General features: G+C 35.4%; 2 protein-coding genes across 2 annotated transcripts in view; one reads left to right on the top strand and one right to left on the bottom strand.

Moving 5' to 3' along the window:
• Positions 1-11278, top strand: part of PPC4 (phosphoenolpyruvate carboxylase 4) — a 38590-nt gene extending 27312 nt beyond the window's left edge. The window contains exons 11-20 of the mRNA XM_088974300.1: positions 2537-2610; positions 2787-3074; positions 4870-4995; positions 5105-5206; positions 5287-5433; positions 6872-6970; positions 7506-7594; positions 7990-8116; positions 8202-8408; positions 10275-11278. Of these exons, the coding sequence (XP_088830426.1) occupies positions 2537-2610; positions 2787-3074; positions 4870-4995; positions 5105-5206; positions 5287-5433; positions 6872-6970; positions 7506-7594; positions 7990-8116; positions 8202-8408; positions 10275-11099 (2084 nt within the window). The 3' untranslated portion in view covers positions 11100-11278. The remainder of the gene's footprint in view (positions 1-2536; positions 2611-2786; positions 3075-4869; positions 4996-5104; positions 5207-5286; positions 5434-6871; positions 6971-7505; positions 7595-7989; positions 8117-8201; positions 8409-10274) is intronic.
• Positions 11279-14415: 3137 nt separating this feature from the next.
• On the bottom strand, positions 14416-21769 carry LOC148863497 (protein Dr1 homolog). Its single transcript, XM_088974299.1, has 6 exons — positions 21334-21769; positions 21168-21233; positions 19010-19099; positions 15782-15876; positions 14898-14966; positions 14416-14797 (listed from the first exon to the last, which is right to left on the bottom strand). Exons 2-6 carry the CDS (start codon positions 21220-21222, stop codon positions 14639-14641), a joined length of 468 nt encoding a protein of 155 aa, XP_088830425.1. The 5' UTR covers positions 21223-21233; positions 21334-21769; the 3' UTR covers positions 14416-14638.
• Between the last annotated feature and the right edge of the window lie 2351 nt (positions 21770-24120).

Raw genomic sequence — 24120 nt, 5'->3', positions numbered from 1 at the left:
GAGTGATTCCTTCCTTCTTTACTTTTTTCCCTTTTTTATTAATATATTCTGTCTCACTAAGAATTCCACTTATTACTAATGCCAGTCACTCCCTTTCTCCTGCAAACAATGTTCATCCACCCTATATCACCACTTGGTTGTCTGTGGTTGTGATGCTTTTTATATGCATATTTCTTTTTTTATTATTACTTTCTGTTTTTGTTTTATCCCTTTGGTGGGTCAACCTGATTTCTCTTCATGATTTGAAAGCTATCATTCATTAGTTATATATTGAGCAGTTAAGCATCTCTTTCTTCTGTGATTTTGACTGCTTATCAGAAAGCTCTATTTGTTTAGAGGTGGTTGTTCTATTCATATGTTATCCATATCTATGCTGTACTGTATGGCCATGGGTATTCTGGTCGTTTTCTCTATAATTTTAGGTCAAGTTGTCATATGCATTATTAAATTATGGACGCTTAAATCATTCTTATTACTTTTGATCCATGTTCTTTTTGTTCCACCCCTAACCTTCTAGCCCCTTCAGATTGTAACAGATTGCTTCTTCTTATGGGATGTCTTCTATGTATGTGACGAAAACATCTTAGTCTACTTTTTCTCATTTTATTACTTATTGGATGGCTGGAGCTACTCCTAGCCTCCTAGTAGGTTTCTCTCAGTGACTTCATTTCTGACCAAAACATCTTAGTCTACTTTTTCTCATTTTATTACTTATTGGATTTCTGACCCTATCCTTGGTAGTTTTTCCACTCACACATCTCAGCATACACATTTCTACCACTCAGTTTTTTTGGACATGTTTCTTAACTGCCTAGCACTCGGCTCCATACAATATAGCTGGGCTTACAACTGTTTTATAGAATTTCCCTTTTAACTCAAGTAGCATCCACCTTTCACATAAGAATCCAGTGCACCCCTCCATTTTACCCATCCTGCTCTAATTTTATAGGTTACATCCTCCTCAATCTATCCCTTGTTATAAAATATTGAATCAGGGTACTGGAAAAAGTCACATTGAGTTATCTCTTAGTCTCCAATCCAAAATGTATCCTGATTTGCATTACTATAGTTGTTAAATTTATGTAGTATATATTCTATTTTAGTCCTACTAATTTTAAAATCTCTTGTTTTTGAGATATTTGTTCAAAAACTTAATTTTGCATTTAATTCTTCATTAGTTTTATGAATTAAAACAATATCATCAGCAAATGACAAGCACCATTGGCCTCCTCTTGGGTATGTTTAGTAAATTCATCCATGATCAATGCAAATAAATAAGGGGTAAGTGCTGAACCTTGGTGAAGACCCATGGTAACTGTAAAATCTGATGTCTCCCACTGGTGCTCTAACATTGTTTGTTGCACCCTCCGATATGCCCCTACACTGAGTGTTTTGGGCTCCCACCTGTTTCAGGGGGTAGACAGGCCTTAAATGGACCTCCCTGAACCAAAAAAAAAAAAACTAAAAATAAAAAGAAAATAAAAAGGCAGCCAAAGATACAGGGCAATACGCCCCATCCAGTGTGTTGACCTGTTTTGATATTTTGATCCTTACCTTCATACATATCCTTAATTCAGTCTACATACCTATTTGGAACCCCTTTCTTTTCTAAGACTCACCATATGATATCTCTAGTGACTCTATCATATGCTTTCTCTAGATCAATGAACACCATATGAAGATCTATCTTCTTCTCTCTAGACTTTTCTATCAATTGTCTCAAAAGAAAGATAGCTTCCATTGTTTATTCCCAGATATAAACCCAAATTGGTTATCTGATATACTTGCTCATGAGTTTAATCCCATATTCCCATTATAGTAATTGCATTTTTGTATATCACCTTTATTCTTAAATATATGCAGCACAATACTCTTTCTCCATTCATCAGATACCTTTTTGTTTCATTATCTTGTTAAATAATTTAATTAGCCAATAATAAGCCTACCTCTCCTATACCTTTCCACACTTTTTTTGCAATTTTAATTCAAGCATATATAAAGGCAGATGCCTCATACTTTTGTTCCTCTCTCAAACTGAACTCTCTTCTTTTCTACCATCTCCCTTTCTTCTCTTCTATCCTTCTCTTCAATTGCTGAACTTATTTGTTGATTAGCCAAGTTCATTTGATACTTGTAATATTCAAAGGGCGTGTTTGTCTAAGCTGTCCTGTTAATTTTCAAATAGATATGTTTGTATTTATTTTTATTTGCTCCCAAAATGGCAAGATTGGTTTAACTAGTTATTCTGTATCTTCGTAAAAAGGAATGATTTGCCACTTGGTTTCTTGTTTTGGGTGGTATACTGGTATGAATTGCTTCAGTCTGATGACTTTTAATTTGGATAGGAGGGTTCAAACTCTGATGCTAGCCAGTATTTCCTCATTTTTCAGCAGTTATACGTGTGCAATTCTTCCAATCGCTTCCTGATTTTCCTTAGCTCTGGACTGGTTATTTGTTTGCTAGACTGGGGGTTTAATGTATCCATCATAGGACATCTTTGATTATTTTTATTTTTGATGGGTTTTATTTCATGTAGAATGCAATGATGGGGACTCCCAATATCCTAGACTGGAACTCCCAGGCACTAATTTCATGCCAACAAATCATCAGGTAAGCTTATCTGCATGATGGTTTTAACTTTAACTGTCTATGCCACACACACACACACACATTATTTGATCAGTAACTGATAACTATGTGATGTCTGACATTTATATTTGCACAATTTAAAACTATAATAATATTGATATTTGCATAGTTTAATTTATATGGTTTTAAAATTCTAGGATGATCAGGCTTCAAGTTCAGATGTTTCATCTACTCAAAATATGCAAAAAGCATTTGAAAATGAAAATGTAGCTTCAGGAAGCACCTTGACTTCTTCTAGTACTCTTCAGTCAGCTGTGACTCCAAGGGCTGCTTCTTTTAGCTCTATTCAACTCCATTCTCAGACGAAACGATTTGCAGAATCTCAGATAGGGAGGTCCAGCTTCCAGAAACTTCTAGAGCCAAGCCTACCTCAACGTCCTGGAATAGCTCCTTATAGAATTGTGCTTGGGAATGTAAAAGATAAGGTAACAATATCTTTGATCAGCCTCAATAATGACATTGTAGCTACTAGCTAGATTTCAGTTAAATAGATAGCAGCAAGTTTCAAAATTTCGACACAATATGCTCCATGTCGTTCGTATCATATTGTATCTTTTCATTTGAGGTGCTTATTTTAATAGATCTTAAGAAAATTGTTTTTTAATAGTTAGATAACATAAAAATGGCCAACTTCCGAAATTTTGAAAATAAACTAAAAAAAGTAAAAAGCGGTAGGTTAAAAGTACCAATGCACCCCTTTCACCATATCGGGGTGTATCGATATTTTGAACCTTGGATAGCAGAGCAGGTAACCAGATTCCATACATACTGATTTGAGATAATAACCTTATTGTCTTTGACCAGATAAAATAAAAGGTAAAAGACTTAAACCTCCCTTTTCTCATAAATACTGAAACCTTCCCTCACTTTTGAAATTGGACTCCTGTGGGATGACGTCATCAGACAAAGACCTCCCCTCCTTTAACAATCCATCCAAATCCATTACTATGTGATATCACATGTTGCTAATTTTTTTGAACACCCAAATTTGCCCTTTTGTGTTCCTTTGACAATGACTCAGAAAATAACTGATAAATTTCAATATGATTTGTTTTTCCATAAGAAATTTCAATATGGTTTATGTTTCGTTTGTCACTATATTGAAGTAAAGTTCATAATTGTTGGATATTTGGTTTTTGTTTTGTATCTGTTTTTGTTTTTCTTCTCTCGGTCTCCTGCTCTTAGTTTTCTTCACAGAATCAGATTAGGTTTTTTGAATATTTTCTTGTTTTTATGTGACCTTCTGATTCAAACTTAACAAAAAGGTTCTATTTTCTTATTCTCCTTTATGCTCACTTAAAAGTTTGGTCTGATTTTCTATAAGCGGGCTTTGCTTAGAACTGGCTTTTGAATCTAGTCATCTAGGCTGTATTTTCTCATGTTTAAACTAAATATAATTTTGATACTTATTCTAGAAGGGAGATGTTTTTTCCTTTACTATTTATCTTTCTATTTTGATAGTTGATACGTTATTTCTTTCTGATTACTTTCCAGAAAAGCAGTGAATTATGTGTTGATCCATTGATTGCATTCTCTTACAATGAGATAAAGATAATAACAGAGAATTTCAGGCTGGATCATGTGTTGGGTGAAGGAGGATTTGGAAGTATTTATTAAGTAACTGATAATCACAAATAATGGGGATGACACTTTTCAGGGCCATAGAGAATGGTTGATAACTTCTTTGTCTTGATTTCTATTTTTGGGTTGTTCTATTTTCTCTACTTCTCTTTAATGATTCCTTCTCTCTTTCAGTTTTCAGAGAACATGGTGGGTCTATATATGGGCAGAGGTTATACTTCTGGGACAGCTTTCTCATACAAGCAAGCAAGAAAACAATGAATCTATTTCGTCTCTAGTGACCATTTTTTCTCAGAGGAGTCAACGATAATCACTGCTGTTGGGTTTCACTATTTTGAAAATTTAAAAGCTTAGTAAGGGAAAAAAAGACTTTTTGTTGATCCCATTAGACATAACTATAGCAGGGGAGGCCTTAGTCCAATTTGAAAAGTGAGGGGAGGTTTCAGTATTTACCAGAAACCTCAAGGGAGGTTTAAGTCTTTTACCGCAAAATAATTACCTATAATATAGATGGTTCAAGTTCTATTTATTTTCAGTTAAATCTCATCTACTGATTTATCTACTGCTATTTTAACTTAGAAATAAATTATTTCTGTATATGATATGTTTATAAACATGTAATGTACCTTCTGAGTTTAGCTTATGAGAACAAGAAGACGGCTAGAGCTTCTCCTTGAGGATCTTCCCTGTGACCATGATCATTGGGATTACTATCAGACGACAGATCAACTTTTGGAACCACTGCTTCTCTGCTATGAGTCCCTGGTATTTAGATGGACTATTGGCCTTCTTTACCTTTTTTTAACTGCTTTTTTTCTTCTAAATTTACAATCTATATAATTCTATACTGATGTATGTAATCAATCTTTTGCAGCAATCATGTGGCTCTGGAGTCCTTGCTGATGGGCGTCTTTCAGACTTGATCCGAAGGGTTGCTACCTTTGGGATGGTATTAATGAAGCTTGATTTGCGTCAGGTGTGTTTTATTTTGGTTTCTAAGTTGCATGAGTTACTTTTTTAATTAGCTACACTAAGTTTTTCTTTTTCGTTTATCAGGAATCTGGAAGACACACTGAAACTTTGGATGCTATTGCTAAATACTTGGACATGGGTGTCTATGGTGAGTGGGACGAAGAAAGAAAACTGGAATTTTTGACTAGGGAACTCAAGGGAAAGAGACCTCTAGTTCCTCCAACCATACATGTGAGTTGAATTTGATTGTCCAACTCTATGCTTTATATTTGCTTTATGGGATTGGAAGAAAAGACGATGTTTCTTTGCAATTATCTTATTCATTCCTGAGAAATAACAAGATTATGTGCTTAGGCTTCTCTATCAGGAACTTGTTTGTACTATTTAGCTCTACAAAGTAGATTGCCTGACACTTCATTAGTTTCATTTACGTACTCTGAATTGGCAGCCAGTCTCCTCTATGAATGCATAAAGCCAGAGGATGAGAGTACGAGACATCCATTACATGATACTAACATTTTCTTTTGCTACTGAAAGATAGGATTAATAATAAACCGAAATCAGATTGAAAATACAATCCGGGGCTGACTCAGTACTAACATTTTACTACAGAAAACTTTGAGGTTATGATAATATTTTGTGAACTTAGGGCTGTATCATACCCAAACATTTTTAACTCACCTGTTTATTGTTTCCCAATGCATTTAAACCCTTATCTATTACATTTTGTGGTTCAGTTGAAAGGCATGAGTTCTAAGTGTATACAAGATATGAGAAAAAGAAATATGGATGCGTTTGCAATTGAACTGAACATCACCAAATTGGTCATAGAGGGTGACTCCAAACTGGTAGTGGGTTGGCTGAAAAATGATACTGCTAATTTTTGGAACTACAGAAATGAGAGGAGGAAATTCAATTGGTTTTAACTAAGAATATTGAGGTGAAGATGGGTTGGGTTAAAAGAAGTGGCAACTCCTTTGCTGATGGGTTAGCTAAACAAGGGGCGACTAGGGACTCTTTATTCTGGGCTATCTTGTAATTTTTTCTCGTCTTTTTGTTTTGGATAGGTGAGATAAGAGAGTTTATCTCCCTTTTCTTGTACCATTGTATCTTTTCTCTCTAATTTTAATGAAATCTGTGAGTTATTGATAAAAAAATATAATGCCAACCTGACCATGTTTACAGGTTACAACTTAGAGATGACACTCCTAAGAGCAGAAGGGTTGCCATGATTTTGCTCTTGGGACTTACCATAGTCAAATAACAAGAATGTATTGTTTTGATTATTTGAGTGCAGGGAAATTTAGACCAAATACACTTATCACTCTAAAGCTATCCTCAACAGTTATTGTAAAAAAATTATTGTGCATATATATAACTATATCTAGAGTCCCTTGTTTCCTTTGATTATCCAGCTCTGTACTACTGGTTTTTCTCGATGTTTTAAGTGTCATTGTCCAGGAATTTCTTTATGAAGAAAGTACTTTTGGAGTTTTCACCTTTCAGTATGCTGATTAAGTTGGAACTTTATTGAAAGATAGGATAGACTGATAGTGCGATCTCCTGCCTGGAACTACACTTTATTACATAAAGAACAGTTTCCATAATATGGAGTTGGAAACTTGGACCTCATTAGTCAATTTACTCCTACTTTTTGATTTTTTTTCAGGTTGCTCCAGATGTGAAAGAAGTATTGGACACCTTCCGTGTTGCAGCTGAACTAGGAAGTGATTCTCTTGGAGCATATGTGATTTCCATGGCCTCTAATGTATGTGTTGACCATTGATGTTAAATTTTTGGTTTTGTGGCTGTAAGAAAACTAACAGATACGTGTAACAGCAAGGTTTTTCTTTTTCTTTTCTTTTTTTGTAGTTAAGCTAATTCCTAGGTAGGGATGTTAGTGGTAAACCTGCACTGACCCAAATATAGGGTCAGGTAAGTCTTAACTAGGTTTCATATTGAGGTAAACCCATGCTGGGCCCAACCTGTATATAGGCTTGTTTGAGTATAGATGTACTATATATGGGACAGGTTGCATAGGATTCGATAGTCTCTCTCTCTCTCTCTCTCTCTCTCTCTCTCTCTCTCCCTCTCTCTCTCTCTCCCTCTCTCTCCCTCTCTCCATTTAGTCGGATCAGGTTGGGTCTGAGTTAATGTGACTTTGGTCAGGTTTGGCTTGACCCAAACCCATGTCGAACCCGACTGTTGAGGTAAACCAATTGTCGGGGTATATCAGTGGTTGTTTTTTACCTTTAATCTCTTTCCTACAGAAACTTACATTGACTCATAGTTAAATTTGACAGGCAAGTGATGTCCTTGCTGTGGAGCTCTTACAGAAAGATGCTCGGCTTGCCCTTAGTGGGGAGCTTGGAAGACCATGCCCTGAGGGAACGTAAGATTCTGCCCCCATTACCCAAGCATTTTTTTTTACTTTGATGAATGAGCTTTGTAGTTATTGAGCCCCATATTCTCTTTCCAGAAAGCATTGGAATACAAGAATTAGCCACCTATCTACTGATCTTGGCCTACATCCAAGATGCAGGGCATCCTTTGATCTATGAGTTGCATTACTTTGATACATCTGATAATATCTTTAGATGCTTTTGAGGAAATACAAAAGGGAAAACCAATGAATTTTTCCCTCAAATCAATTGTACAATATGTTAGATTGCTGAAATCTAACATGTACTCACTCTCATGTTATCCCTGGTTTGTGTTGCATATACAGTCATGCATAGAGTATTAATACATTCTGGTTAATTAAATCATTCTTGAAAGTTGGAACAGGTTGCGAGTGGTCCCCTTATTTGAAACAGTAAAAGACTTGAGAGCAGCTGGTTCAGTGATCAGGAAGTTGTTATCAATTGATTGGTACCGGGAGCACATAATAAAAAACCATAGTGGGCACCAAGAGGTTTGTATTGCATTGAGCATGGCATGGTGATTCTTTTGTTGAGTTTCCATGGGGTTTGTGGAACTTACAATGTAGTTGTGGACAGGTGATGGTTGGGTACTCAGATTCTGGTAAAGATGCTGGGCGCTTTACTGCAGCGTGGGAGCTCTACAAAGCCCAAGAAGATGTTATAGCTGCCTGTAAAGAATATGGAATTAAAATTACATTGTTCCATGGGCGTGGTGGCAGTATTGGTCGTGGTGGTGGACCCACTTATCTTGCCATACAATCCCAACCTCCTGGTTCTGTGATGGTAAGTCTGCCTATTCAGTTAAGAAACTTCAATTGTGCTTGTTTCTTTCTTTTACACCAATATAAAAGAATACTTGATATCCACATAAAGCACTTAATATCTATATAAAATGCTTTAAATACTTAATGTCATATTGGCATGATAATTTAGTACTGTCATGATGGTTGGCATTCTACTACTTAAGCTTGACCTGAACCTAGTTAGATTCATACCAAAGCCATCCCAATAGGAATGAGGTGGATTATCTAGGGTCTTGAGAGGGGTGGACTGGACACAGTCCTAACCTTCATTTTTTTTAGTTTTTTTAAGTGGCTGCTCTCAGATTTGAACCCACGTTCTCATGCTTGTCAGCTTGAGATTAGGGGCGATCATGGGTTCATGGGCCTGAACCAGGCTAGGCATTTCAAGTTTGAAATATTAAATATATTATAAAACATTAAATATATACAATATATTACAACAAATATATGTATGAAATTTATGTTATACTTTATGTAGTGTAATATATTATATATAATTATATTGTGTATCATATTATAATATTTATATATAATATTAAATATAAAATAAAATGGCACATCATCATCCAAGCCTTATCCTAGCTATATGCAGTCAGCTACATGAATCATGTTTCGCCAGTCTGTTCTGTTTAATGCCATATCCATCGTTATACTATTGGCATTTAATCATTTCTAACCACTTCTACCCATGTCCTTCTTGGTACATCCCTTGCCCTTTTAGCCCCTTAAACTTGTAATAAATCACTTCTTACAGGTTCTGTTGATAGTCTCCTATGCACATGACCAAACCATATTAGTCTACATCCTCTCATTTTATCACCTATTGGAGCTTCTCCCATGTTCCTATGAATGATTATGGGCTGGGCCTAAAGTACTGGGCTCAGGCCTGGCACAAAATTTTTGGGTTGGACTGGGCTGAAAATGATCACTCCTGCTTGAACTTTTACTATTACACCAAGCAATTACCCCTAACCTGCTCCGTTGATATCCCCATCATTAAGCATTAATACCTCAAGCCTCATTATCTCTCTCCCATTCTCTCTTATATTTTCTCCATCTCTAAAATCTGGTTTTTGTAAGACACTAAACTGTTTCCACCTGTATCTAGTGTCTAGCTGGAAAATATGAAAACACATGACTATTGGCTAACAATCTATTGTTCAGGGAGAAGTGCTACAATGAAGAATCCTCGTCATAAAAGCCATGAGGTGCACTCCTATGAATAACATGTGCCCCATGCATAGAGAACTCAGATCCATAAAATATGGGTTTACATTAAAAATATTGGGATATTCTTTACAAAGATTATTCCCGAGTTGAAACTGTACATTTAGCAATACTAGATGACATATCATCATTATCATCATCCAAGACTTATCCCAACTATATAGGGCTGGCACAATATTAGACAACATGCAAGGTTCAAATTCTTGGATTATTCTCAAGTGCTACCTGTGTGGATTGCACCCAGTCATTCAGATTTGAAGATCTTTAGCAAGATTATTCTTCAGTTGAAAATATATAGCCGGCAATTTTAGATTATATACGAGTCAAATTCTTGATTTATTCTCAAGTCCTAATAAAAATTACTCGCACCATCTGATAGAGTCTGAATTTTAACTTGATAATGTACATAAATCATCTGATCATGTTGATTTCTAATATGGGAGATCTTTGAAGTGGGACCTGTCTGATGGTGGGTCCCAATTCTCTATACTTAGGCACCCAATGGCAGAGGGAAGGCACCCATAACTGTTATGATGAAGGAATCTCATTGTAGGATCGCTCGTTGTAGAGGCTTTGATCTTATGTGGTAATAATTTGGGTGTTTCTTTTGAATTGGCAGGGAACACTCCGCTCAACAGAACAAGGTGAGATGGTGCAAGCGAAGTTTGGACTGCCCCAAACAGCTGTTAGGCAGCTGGAAATATATACTACAGCTGTACTGCTTGCCACTCTTCGTCCTCCAACCTCACCTCGAGAAGATAAATGGCGCAATCTTATGGAAGAGATCTCCAAAATAAGTAGCAATAATTACCGAAACACTGTGTATGACAACCCAGAATTCCTCTCCTACTTTAACGAGGCTACACCACAGGCTGAGCTAGGTTTTCTTAATATTGGAAGTCGACCAACAAGGAGAAGAAGCTCAACAGGAATTGGGCATCTTCGTGCCATACCATGGGTGTTTGCATGGACCCAAACACGCTTTGTGCTTCCTGCTTGGCTTGGGGTTGGTGCTGGCCTCAAGGGTGCATGCGAGAAGGGACACACAGAGGACTTAAAAGCAATGTACAAAGAATGGCCTCTCTTTCAATCCACCATTGACCTTATAGAGATGGTATTGGCAAAGGCTGACATCCCTATAGCCAAGCACTATGATGAAGTTCTTGTATCAAAGAGCAGGAAGGAACTTGGTATAGAGCTAAGGAGGGAACTCTTGACAACAGAGAAGTATGTGTTGCTTGTCAGTGGCCATGAGAAGCTGTATGAGAACAACAGGAGCTTGAGACGACTAATAGAGAGTAGGCTCCCATATCTCAACCCAATTAACATGTTACAGGTGGAAATATTGAGGAGGTTGCGATGTGATGAAGATAACAATAAACTTAGAGATGCACTTCTTATCACCATCAATGGAATAGCTGCTGGCATGAGAAACACAGGTTAAGCGAATATAGGAGCTTCAGTTGTAAAGTAACTCATTACGGTATCAAAGGTAAGCTGTCTGGTGTTTTGTTTTCCCTTTCTTATTTGGTTATTAAGTACCATGGGATTTGTATTTGGCATAAGATACTCCTAAAGTTGGAATTTGGAAATGCTGAAAGGTTACAGATGCTCACATGCAAACGTGCTGCCATGAAATAGCATGTTACTGAATAACCTACTCTGTTCTAATTTCATATATTAAAATCATAAACAATTTAAAAGATTGGAACCTTATTCGCCCATTTAATAACTATTTTTTTAATCTATTAAAAATAATTTTGTTTTTTTTTAAATCACATCTTATAAAATTTCACTTGGCTACCACCATATCAACTTAAATGGTTAATTAATTAATTAAATCAGTGTAATGAATACCACTGAGATTTATAAAAAATAAAAACAATTAAACTAGTATATTAAATTAGTATTGTCTTAATAAGATTTATTTCGGTTTCTAAATGTACACATGAATTTTTCATTACTTGCACAATTTTCCAACACTTTATAAACATAACATGGTAATATCCTAATCATATATTGTATTGGGTGTAGATATTTATTTTGGTTTCTATATGTATTGCGGTATGCTTTGGATATGCATGAATACAGTGGAAAGATATTGTTAGGCTTGGATATATTGAGAAAACTTATACAAATTTTACAAATTAAATTTAAGATTGAAATAAAGAATAATCTTAATGCATTTGAAACATAGAAAGTGTAATATTGAAAGTTACCTTAAATTACAAATTTGAAGATAACCCAGGCTCAAGCTCGACTGGTACCCATGGCCTAAAGAATAATATTGTGGCAAAAAAAATGAAAATTTAAATTATATGATGTATAATATTGAAAAAAATATTGCATGTGCCCAAACCGATTAATCAAGAAGGTGCTAAAAAAATCTCTTGCAACTAAGGATGAGTGTGCAAACACTCCAAGGAGATGTATAATTCTCTAACAAGAGATCAATCAGAACTTCCGCATCACTTTCAATAATAGCCCAAGTGGTCTCAAGAGAAGTAGTATACTGAAAGCTTTCTAGAAAAGTTGTGGCTTCAATATTCTGAACCCGGTGGGCTTCAATAGGATAGCATGAGCAAAGAAAAAAGCTCAGCGGTCATCATGTATGACAATGCTGACTTCAGAACTGATATTTTTCAGCCGCTTCAGTTAGTAACAAGTAGTGGAGATGGACCTTGTGGATGATTATTTATGGACTCAAGTGCACGAGGGTCCTAGTGCTACCAATGTGGGGTCGGGAGGGGGGAGGAGGCTGTTTCTAAGATTTGAAATGACCCCAACGGTTGAAATGCAAGTTTGAATCCAACCTGAATTTGATTTGAGTAATAGTTAAAATTAAGAGTGGAAATTCTTGTTCTTGTATTATGGTTGTGTCGTGTTAAGGTGAGGGCATTCAAATATATGGGTCGAATACAATATGATTAATTAATCGTATCAAATTTTCAAACATGAAGATAACTTATTACACATATCATAACACTACCTATGTAACCCTCAAAATCAACACGATTAACTTGTATAAATTAAACAAGAAGTAAACTTAAATAGTAAATACACATTCAATCATCCATAAACTAAACAAATTCATAAAATCCATTCAATGTTATATTTATCTGCTATTTACCATAATAGCATTTCATCTAAAGATACAATACATGTGATCTAAAAACGTTGGGTCAAATAGGTCATTTTCAAGTTAAGTGGTTAATTTGAAATCAACATGCTTATTAATTGTATTAAAAACGGGGTCAATACAATTTTGTCAAATTGTATGATTAAGGTAAACCCGAAATCACATGTGTTCAAATTGTATTCACATATCGTGTCCAATATTGTCAATCCTATTTAAAATTCATTCAAATCCAAATATTAACGGTTCAAATTTGGACACTATATATAATTCTAATCCTATACTTTTTTTTTTCCCATGTTGTCAATGACCCGAATCCTATATGAATAAAAAAAAAGATCCAAATCCTGTACATTTGCAGCATTGTTTAAGCAGAGAGAGAGAGAGAGATCTATTTTTTATTTTTCTCTCTATTTTTATTTTTATTTTCCTCTTGAACTCTTTATTCACTTTGGGATTTTTTTTTTTTACTTTTTTGCTGTTAAGTTATTCAATTTCTTCTTAGTTTGAGATGATTAGTAATTCTTTCCTTTAGTTATATAATCTCCCGAATGTAACAACTCAATGTACAACTTCAACTTTTAATTTTGCCACTACTATTCAATTTCTTCCATTCTTAATATTTTTGCAACTATTTAATGTCTCTATTTATTGTTACACAAACTATTAATGCCTATTCTATTCATCAGTTGTTCAATGGATTTTGCAAATTCATCGAAGTAGGGGGCTTTTAAATCAGGGGTATTTTAGTCTTAATTTTTTTCCTTCGTGCTCAACATTTTTGCAATTTTTTTTTTTTTTTTTTTTTTTTTGTAAATGTATCCAATTTTGCAAATATATAAAACTTAATTAATTTTTATGCAAAAAGACTAAACCATGAACAAACACACAATAAACGCACATTTTAATAATTCACAGCTTAATGCATGATTAATTTTGGACCCAATTGAAACTTGTGGGGGCAAATCCTATGAAGGCGTGCCCCGCCCCTTGGGGGCATGTATCTATACCATCATACATAGATGATGCGCTTCCTTTTACTTCAACTGAAGCCTGAAGGTGAAAGTTGAAACGGGCAATGGAACATAATGAAATTTTTGATAGAGCTCTAGACGGGTTAAATTAAGGAAAGGAGACACGACCCGGTTCTTCTTCTACCAAAGTACCAAGTACCAGCTTTACTAACAAGCATATCTAAACTTGGAAGCAACTTAGATGGACGAAATTGCCCTTGTCAACTCTGTGAAGCTAGAGCGATTTCGTCACAACTCAACTTATTTGAAGGATTCGTCTACAAAAAAAAAAAAAAAAAACAAACTTGAAGGATTCAACACAATTTCATGATAATAAAATGGTCAACTTTTACTTCATCTAACGGCTCTGACAAAGTTAGAAAATCTGCATGACCAAACGAGCAAAAAGAAGTTTTCTTGTTACAGAAGGCGAATCTATTGCTTCTTGAATTCTTTCCAGGCCATTTTTCTGGCAGAAAGCAAATTGGAACAAACTCTTTAAACTTTTGGAGGTGAAGGAAAACCTTGTATGGTGACATTTGTGTTGCATTAGTTGCCTAAGTGAACTATATAGCCTATAGGTATGGCATTATGGCAAGAGGAAACGATGGTTTCGACCTTCAACCGAACTCTGTAACTTTTCAAATTAAGGGGCATATAAACATAAACATAGAAACATGTTTGCCATTTTCTTTTTTTACATAATTCAGGGGTAGATACAGAAAAGAGTGCAAATCTACTAACGGCTGCTGCATCTCCAAAGGCCTTATGTACAGAAGACTACAGGAGAAGCAAAATCCACATGAAACCATGAAGGATATCCAATAGAAATCCCTAACTCTCCAAGCCCCGCTCTGATTCTGATTGCTTGGGGATGGTCATCCCACCATTCATTCTAGCACGTGCCTCTGCAAACATTCTTTGTTGCTCTGCCAAAGCTTCTTCCTCGGTCATCTCGGCTCCACTGCCCCATTTACCACCTTTGGGTGAGTCCTGTCCAGAGAAAAAAACACGGGTAATGGTGTATGTTATTCACAAAACTAACTGCAACTGAGTAAAGAAGAAAAGGAATAGCTATTATTAAGACACTTACCAAAGTCTCAAGCTTATGCTGCTCGTATGCAGCGTAAACTTCCTCAATGTAGTCGTGAAACCCAAGTACCTGATACAAGTTTTATAAACAGATCACAAGTCAAACTAATGACAATCTGTCTGTAAACCTGGTAAACTGTAATCTGCCAAAATTGATTTTTTTTTTAATACAGAACTGGGCAGTAGTGCTGTAATGACAAATATAATCATGAGTAAGGAAATTATGGACGAACTAGTGTCATAGACTCCTAACATCTGATGGCAGATAACCAAAGCAAGAAGTTCAGAGTTCTCTGCATGGGGAAAGCTCAAGATGCAAATGGCTGTTGGCCAATTCAGGACTGCCTTCGAGTTGCTTCATTTTAGCCCCATCTTTTCTTAATTCTAAAACAGTATAGTCACATTTATACCAGCTTTATCCCTTTTCTGTACTCATTCTATTTCTTTTCTTAAAAGCCTTGTCTCTACAACCCTTTAAAATCTTACTTTATAGCTCTTTGCATAAGCAGCTCTTTTTGAGTACATTGAAGGTAATCAACAAAGATGCATACAACAATTACTATTTATCAAATACTGCAACTTAACATTGAAGGGCTAAAATGCAAGGTGCCAATCAGCTGGTTGGTAAGGTCTCCTGCTGGTCATAGCAGAGACTTGGGATCGAATCCCGCCTGCACCTGGGTTGGAAGGGGGGGGGGGGTTATGGGCTGGGGGATAGGCTGCCCCTGTAGTGTAGCCCTTCACAAGATATCAAAATAAATAAATAAATAAATAAAGGGCTAAAATATGAATTTTAGGTGGATACATCAGAAGAAACATGAAAGAGTAACATGAGCGCGAAAGGGAAAACTTAAATTTACACATGAAAATGAAGTGGGTAAGAACCTCTAAAGCCTTCAGAACATGCTCAGGTGCAATTGTTCTTTTCTCTTCTTGGCTACATACTTCATTTGATTCGGAGGAAATGAGGTTGATAAATTCTGCAGAAAGCATATAAGGTCAATAATTTTACAAGGATTCACAATGCATAACAAAGTACAGAGCAAAGATAGAAACAAACATATCGTGATACTGAACAGCATAGGGGTAAAAGAAAAAGCATATTGTGATACCGCATAGAAGAAATTGCAGGGTATCTTTTTTTGGCAGTGCATGGTATCTTGTGTTTTAGATGACTCTTCAGCAGTTGTAGGTTTCTTTTGATGTGGATAGCTGACAAGGGAGATCGAAGCTACCCTTATGATGGGGGATCCTCTAGATTAGCTATGTGTCTTAGTGATCTTATCACATAAACCCATATATCCATTACCACATTGTGTATTGCACTTTTCCCTACAAATAGTATTCATAATTTTTAATTTTTCCATTAAACAAGGGTAAATAAATTATCCCTTCTGCCATATTGCATAATGAAACTAAAGTGACCTCAGAATAAGAAGATGAATTATGAGTTCCAATATGTAAAAACTAAAGACTGTGTATATGCACTATCCCAAATCAGATTTTTCTAAATAGTAGATAATAGGCATATACTAATTATGTTTCAGCTCTCTGATTCTGTCACAGACACAAATGTTACTGACTATTAAGTTTCAAGTTTGTTTATTTCAGAACTGCAGAGTCCAGCTCCATGCAGTTGGAGCTTATATGAATATTTTTATAGCTCTATGAGACTGCCCTACCCTTTTACCTAGTAGCAGAGCCAACACATCTGTCTGGTTTCGATCTAAGAATACCCAAAAGCCAAGACAGAACTTGAGTTATACATTGATTCCAGGTCCACATCAGCATCGGGGACTCAGAAACCAATGAACCTAGTAATTGAAACCCTATTTGGTAGATGTTGCTTGATTCAATAAACATAAAACTAAAATTTGAACCCTATAATAGCTGTAGGTGAAAAAATTGAAGGGAAATAACAATCTTCTAATACAAATAAATATTTAGCTGCAATAAATTCCAAAATTTATAGTAGACCAATAAAAAAACTTTCTTAAAGTGTTGTGTAGACTATCCTAAGTGGACGAAGTGTCCATGTTGGACGTGTCGGATTCCAACACTCCATGGATTCTTGATGGACCTTTCAATACAATATTTCCTTTATCTACTTTCTTATTTGACATAAATAAATAACCAATATACACAATGAATGTCATTTTTCTAGAAACCATTATTAAGTAACAAATATAAAGTTCTAGACCACTTATATAGGTATATAACATTAAAATAAAAAAAAAGGACTATTTTAATAGTTTATACTGTTCTATAGATATGCCTGCAAGTCCTTGTTTTTTCTTGTTGAGTCAGATTCCTGGATACATATGAAATTCTGATTTCCATGTTTGTGTCCATGAGACTCTTAAGTGGGTACTTACATAGGAGCCCGAGTCCTACCAATGTTATCAATTGAAGTCATCATCATCTGAGCTTTGTTCCAACCATATGGGATCAGCTACATGAATCCTGTCCCACCATTCCATTCTATTCAATGCCATATAGATTATTGAACTATGGCCATTAATCATTTCTCATTACTTCAACCCATGTCTTTCTTGGTCTCCCCCCAGCTTATCTAGCCCTTTCAACTTGTAACGGATCACTTCTTACTGGTTTAACTATTTATTTTTTATTGGAATCATGAAAATATTTAACTACCTGCTGTGAAAGTAGTAGGCCCTATAGGACGTCAAACAACACTACTCTCTTGTGCCTAGAAATGGATGGTGTTTTTTATGTTTTTGCCAAGCCTAGGCCATATTTCTTAATTCAGAAATTGATTTAGATTTGTAAGCTCATAGAACAGCCCTTGGAGAAGTGCGAGCTGCAGCCTCCCCCAACAGATTATAAGGAAAATAAAAATAAAATGCAGAACTTATAACTGAGCCCAGAACAAATCTTCCCTATCAGCCCCTTGCTTGGCTAACACATAAGCCAAAGCATTTGCTGATCTCCCTACCCACTGTAATAGAGACTGATATATTCCTTATTAGCCAATTGAACTTCTTAATTTCATTCTTGTGGCACCACACAGCACTCTTGGGTTTTTTCAACCAGCCTACCACCACCTTAGAATCCCCTTCAATAATTAGTTGTTTTTTTTCCCAATTGATTTGCAAATTGCACCCCTTGTACAGCAGCTAGTAGTTCTGCCATAATACAATCTCCAAATCCCAAAGGACCCGAGTAAAGAAGAACAACCTCTCCAAACTGATTTCTCAGATCCCCCCCCCCCCCAGTTGCAGAGGGTCCTGGATTGCCCAGGCTACTCCCATCAAAGTTCATTTTCAAAGATCCTTCAGACGGAGGAAGCCACCTTGTAACTGCCCTATTCTTAATGAAGGAGCACCTTGCTACTGCTGACCAGTTTCTCCATAAATCATTAAAGGAGAATTGCTGAAAAACTAAATAGAATTTTTCTTTATAACCTTTTCTATGAATGCAAAAACTAAATAGAATATTTCAATCCCCTTACATATAACTTTCATCTCAAAGTTACAAGGTTATATCCACCAAATGAAACAAAATGGAGAATTTGCTTCTTGTACCATTGCAGTCCTAGGAAACACTCGTTATATTTAAGTGAAACTATGGCCATCTCATGGTTCCATATGGAAATTGCAAGCAAAATATAGATGGTGTTAAATAAGCAGGTCTTCTTTTATGTACATCAAATCAAGCCAAATGTTCTGTTTCTCCAATTGTTAAATTTAAGATGCATTGCATCTCATTACCCCGAGATCCAGCTCAACAAAACCTGATCTTAGATATCTGATAAATGTTGTCAGCTAAACGTGAATTCCACTAAATATCATCATGATATATAATTATAATGGCATGATTACTTTTTTTCTTTAATTTGCATCAATATAAAGATAAAGGAATGTAATGTCAAAGTAGAATACTGCTAGTATGAACTGATGAATATCAGAATATTCTAGAAGAAACTAGTCAAAATAAAGGGGTTCAGAAGGACAAATAATCATGAAGATTTATATTTACTCCAATCCATAAAACATCTCCCTGCTGGGCAACAGTTAGTTACATGTGTTAAGAAAGAATCACATGGCATGGTTATATATCAGTCCATCTATAATTCTGCAGATGTTTACTCACCTACACAACACTCAACAAGAAGATCTTGAGCATCTCTTGCAACACGAACATCTGGTGGCAGCATCTCCTTGATGATCTTAAACATAGTTGCTGGAAGGAATAACAAGTTCGCATAAATACATCACTAACAAAAATCTTGACTTCGTTCCATATTGTCTAAGATAATTTTTTTATTATTAATGTCTAAAATAGTTGCATTTGATTTTAACAATATCGGAAGTGAGGTTGAATCAAATAAGAGGTTCCCATTCACTAGTATGTTGCTTCTGCAAGACTGAATACACAAAGAATTTTTATGAAAACTACTTATATTTGTATAAAAAGTAGCTGCCCATCCAGTCTCTCTGTGATACATACTCTATTGCAAGAGGGGGTACAGTTGGGAGGTTCAATATCTCATCCAATTGCATTGTTCTAATGCCACTTTTTTTGATAATTAAGAAGAATGTAAAGTCATGTAGATAACAATTTTAGGAAGAGAAAAAAAAATGTAAAGATAAAAACAAAACCAAGTTTCAAGATGGACATTTATGCTTTATCATGTTCCATTAACAATCAATAAGAAACAGAACATCCCTACTAGACTTGTAATAGTTGAAGTACCTCATGGCACAGACATCAGATCCGAGGCAAGGCAAAGACAATAACACCCCAAAATATAACTTCTTTTCAGTCAGAAAATCGGAACATTAAGAATTTTGGTTCACAGAAAATAATGAGGCTCGTGCATATATACAGATTTCCTTAGAAATAGCCCAATAAGTGATATTTATTAATCATCTCTGCATTGATGTACACAAATAGCTAGAAATAAGGTTGCGATTTGACAAAACCTAATAATTCTGTCTAATCAAAATAGAGGATAAAGAACACAAAAGAAACAGCATATTGATGTCGAGATCAATCTCATCCAAAGACACCACAAACTTCGGAGATGTACCAACCTGGTTAAATAAGTCTCGAGGCAGTTTCCCAGTGAACTGGGCAGGTCAAAATTACAATAGGAGAAATAGATTCTTGGAATGCAATTGAAGAATATTTGTCTGTTTTTTGGAGGAGAGACTTATCACTGTTTACATGAAAAATACTAAGCATACAAATTTGTTCTCTTGTAAGCCATACAAATCTTACACCATATATCAAGAATATTATGTAGAACCTAGCTGTACAGATAGTGCATAGACCCACTTAAAATGACACAATATTTCATAGATATGGTCTGCAGTGCATTCTAAAGCACAGAGAAAACTTGTATGCTTAGCATTGCTAACATACAAGGCAAAGTTATGACAAACTCTAAGATAAAATCATTTATGTGTATTTTTATGCTATATATTTACTATAACATTTAGTAAAATTCTTACACAGACTGTTATTGATTAAAAATATAAAACTCTTACAAAGATTAGAATACACAGTTAAACATGGTATTCCATTCCAAAATACTAGCTCAGTGGTAGATTGAAAACCCAAACAAATGTTTAACTAGGTAAGTTATGCTTACTTTCTCCTAGCCTAGATCCCCCAAAATAACAGCAAGACATAAAATTTAAGTTAAGAGCACAAACACTTGCCTAGTTATCTGACATGGAACTTTTGCAACTCTAATGATAGAATAACACTGATAAAGGAGTCATGTCATCCATAAAAAACACTTCTACAAATTTGGAAACTAAAAGAAACCGTGCACAGAAACCATATAACCATATAGTTTATGTAGCAAAAAGAAAGGAAGGGAAATGAAATCAGAGATAAAGAGATAGTTTGTTTCTAGTTTCCAGTCTACTGTCACGTTAAAAAAAAGCGCATCTACACAACAAATTCCCGTTGATAGTGTCACCCAGCAACCAAGATTAGAATGCTATTAAAACAAACTTTTTTTCTTTTCAAATTTTCTCCTTAGTGAGGAAGTCATCCCTGACTCTAAGTATCAAATAACCTCAGAAGTAAGGCTAGAACTGGAGATTGCTATGAACTAGTCTTAAGACATTCGTGAAATTTTCTTCGGAAATGTAAATCAAAGTGGATTAACAGATGAAAATATGAATTATAAGGCTCACAAATGCAATTATAAATAGAACTTATAAAGAGGAGGACAACCTAAAAATTAATTCTTCAGATTTTCAAGTTAATCTACAGAAAGATATAAAGAAATTACCTTTTGGTAGCGAAACATCCTCTTTCGATTTTCCAACGATGTCCATTGGTTCCATCCAGCGATAACCTTCAACCAGAGAAAAAGTAACCATGAATCCAGAAACAAACCCAAAATCACAGATGAAGGGCTTATAATAGGATGCAAAGTAGATTAAAATCCATCTTACCTAGTTGCTGAAAAATATCAATAATGAATAGTGTCGCCAACGGCCCACGACAAAAAGAAAAAGGAAATCAAAACCGATCAATCGAAGAAGAACCAATTCGAAACAAATAAGAAGAAACCAGTTGCAAAAAAACCAGAAAAACGAGGAAGAATCATAGCTCACTGATACATATTAGAAGGGCGGGAGATTTGGGGAACGAGGGAGGAGAAGAAGATTGCAGGCGATTAGGGCACAGACAGGAGAGATCGATTTCTTTTATTAAATTACAGGAATACCCTCGAATCTCTGTTAAATTATATTTTGTAAGAAATTGCGTTTGTAAATTGTAAGAGCCAATTATCCAATGGCAAAAGAAAGCGTTAAGATCGAAGCATTTATGATATTTAAATCACTTTAATTTTATTCTTTATCAATGGTTAGATGTTTCGAGGAAACTAGGAATTGTCATATTACAGGACCACCTAATCTTTGTTTGTGTAAACTCTTTCGTCAACACGGCGACATCCAACGGCTGGGTTTATGTCATCATCATCATCCAACGGCTGGGATTATGTCCGTTAATAAAATATCAGTTTAAAGGGATGAACAGGACCACCTATTCTTTATTTGTGTAAACTCTTTCGTCAACACGGCAACATCCAACGGCTGGGATCATGCCCGTTAATAAAATATCAGTTTAAAGGGATGAACATGGGCCGAGCCCTCGTAGGCCTTTATGATGTTCATTGGGTCCATTATAGCCCAAGGAAATACCCCGTGAATTTTCTCCGCCCACTCCAGCAGTTTCATGTACAATTCCACAAAAAGTCATGGGCCCTCGAACCCGATATGGGTCCTCTCGCCCCATATCCAATCTTATAACCTGTAACCACTTAACCAGGATGGGCAACCTCGGATCCAGCCCAAGATGTTTTGAAGATTTGAGCTCCCAGAATGGTCTGATCTATTGGGCCTGTAAATTTGGCCCGTATCTAACTGAGCATTCCATGGTTGCTGATGTTTCCATTACTCTTGTTTCTAATAATAATTTCATTGATTGCACATCTTCTGCTTTCTATGGATATTATGTTTGGTTTGAAGGAAAATGTAGAGAAAGAAAGGGAAAAATAGGAAAACCTATATAAGATTTGTAAAGGTTTTACTATTTTTCCCTTCCTTTCCTTATTTTTTCCTTCAAACCAAACACAACATTAAAGGGTAAATAGAGAATGGAACAGAACAGGGTGCATGTGACATTCATTGACCTTACCACATAGAGGCTACCACCTAAATTGAGTGAAAATTGTTCGGGCATTGGCTCATGATTGTTTGTTTCAAAAGTATCTCTAATACTTATTGTACAAAGAACAAAATTGATAAAATAAAACCAAATAGAGTGATTCTTAGTGTGTTATTATTATTAGGAGCAAAACGGCATTAGTGTCAAAACAATCATTTTCCACTATTATCTAATAAAAAGTTGATTAAGTAAATCAATTGCTAACTATAGGCGATATTTTAATAAAATGCAAATTATAGGATAGGTTTTAGTACATTCATTAAACTATAGCCGTGTTTTAATAAATGATCCTATTTTTTACCTTGATATATCAGTAAACTAAATACAGTAACAAAAATTCCTAATCGAATCAAGAGAAAAAAAAAGAAAGAATCAATATAATCTTTTTGCTCTAACGATTTTATGCCAAGAATACGTGGAACAAATTTGAGTATCTGGATGGTTTCAACTTTCAAGTAAGGCGCATCAAAAGGTTGGGTGGGTAGAGCCAGCCCTATAACCGACTGGGCATTTTCGGATCTGATCTAAGATCCGATCACGATTGTCATCACCTCACTCCTCACAAAATTTGTTCTCGCAACACTTAAGCCGTTCATTTATAAAGTCTTGTAAGGAAAATGTGAGAAGTAAATCTGGACTTCATTATCTTTTAACCTGACATATATATATATATATATATATATATATATGTATATATTAATATATTTAAGAATTAGAACACTAAAACCATCCCAACTCTATTACAATTGAGACTCAAAATTAATGCAGACCCGTAACTTGGTATAATAGGGTCAAATTCATTCAGGCCCATTGAATGGAGCCAATCCATTGATAGCCCTAGTCTCAAGGACTGAATGTCATGTCCATAACCGCTAATTTTTGTAAATATCAGCCCTAGTTTCAACTGTGGAACATGATTCGTGTTCCATTCATGATATAATCAATATCTAAATTATCTTTGTTTTAGAATCCCTTTTCCTTTCTCAAAATTCTTCAGTCAGGGCAGGAATCGATTCTACCAATGGATATTTGTGAAACAAACCAACCTTATTTCCTAATCCACTGAAATCCAATAGGTGGATCAATCTTCTGTCGGACCCATGGGCTCTTAACACTCCTCTGGTTTAAAGAAGGCAGAATCCAATATATCTTGGTTCTTGCGTGGGAATTTAGAGAGATCGGTTTCTATTTTATGAACTGGTGAAACCGAATTGAAGGGTTGATTCCAAGGAAAGAACACTTTATTCCAGGGAAACCGTGAGCTCTTGAAACAGTCTTGGATCAATGTATATTAAGACAACAGTTTTCATGGATACTGAGCTGCAGAACATGCTTAAGCATATTTGGAGGTGAAGAATTAATGCAGGATTCAATCTGAGTTCTTGTGTATTGATGGATCAGGAATATGAAGAGAGCAGCAGTTTTTGTTCTTTTTTTTTCTTTATTTGGTTTCAAGATGGGGTGAAGTGAAATACAACGGGTAGGTTAATTGATTGATTCGATAGTAG

The sequence above is a fragment of the Nelumbo lutea genome, chromosome 3 (assembly GCF_056320005.1).
Source record: "Nelumbo lutea isolate HS-2025 chromosome 3, American lotus-T2T, whole genome shotgun sequence".
NCBI classification, from domain to species: Eukaryota; Viridiplantae; Streptophyta; class Magnoliopsida; order Proteales; family Nelumbonaceae; genus Nelumbo; species Nelumbo lutea.
Note: the sequence above shows the minus strand (reverse complement) of the source record. Positions and strands in the feature narration are given on the sequence as shown.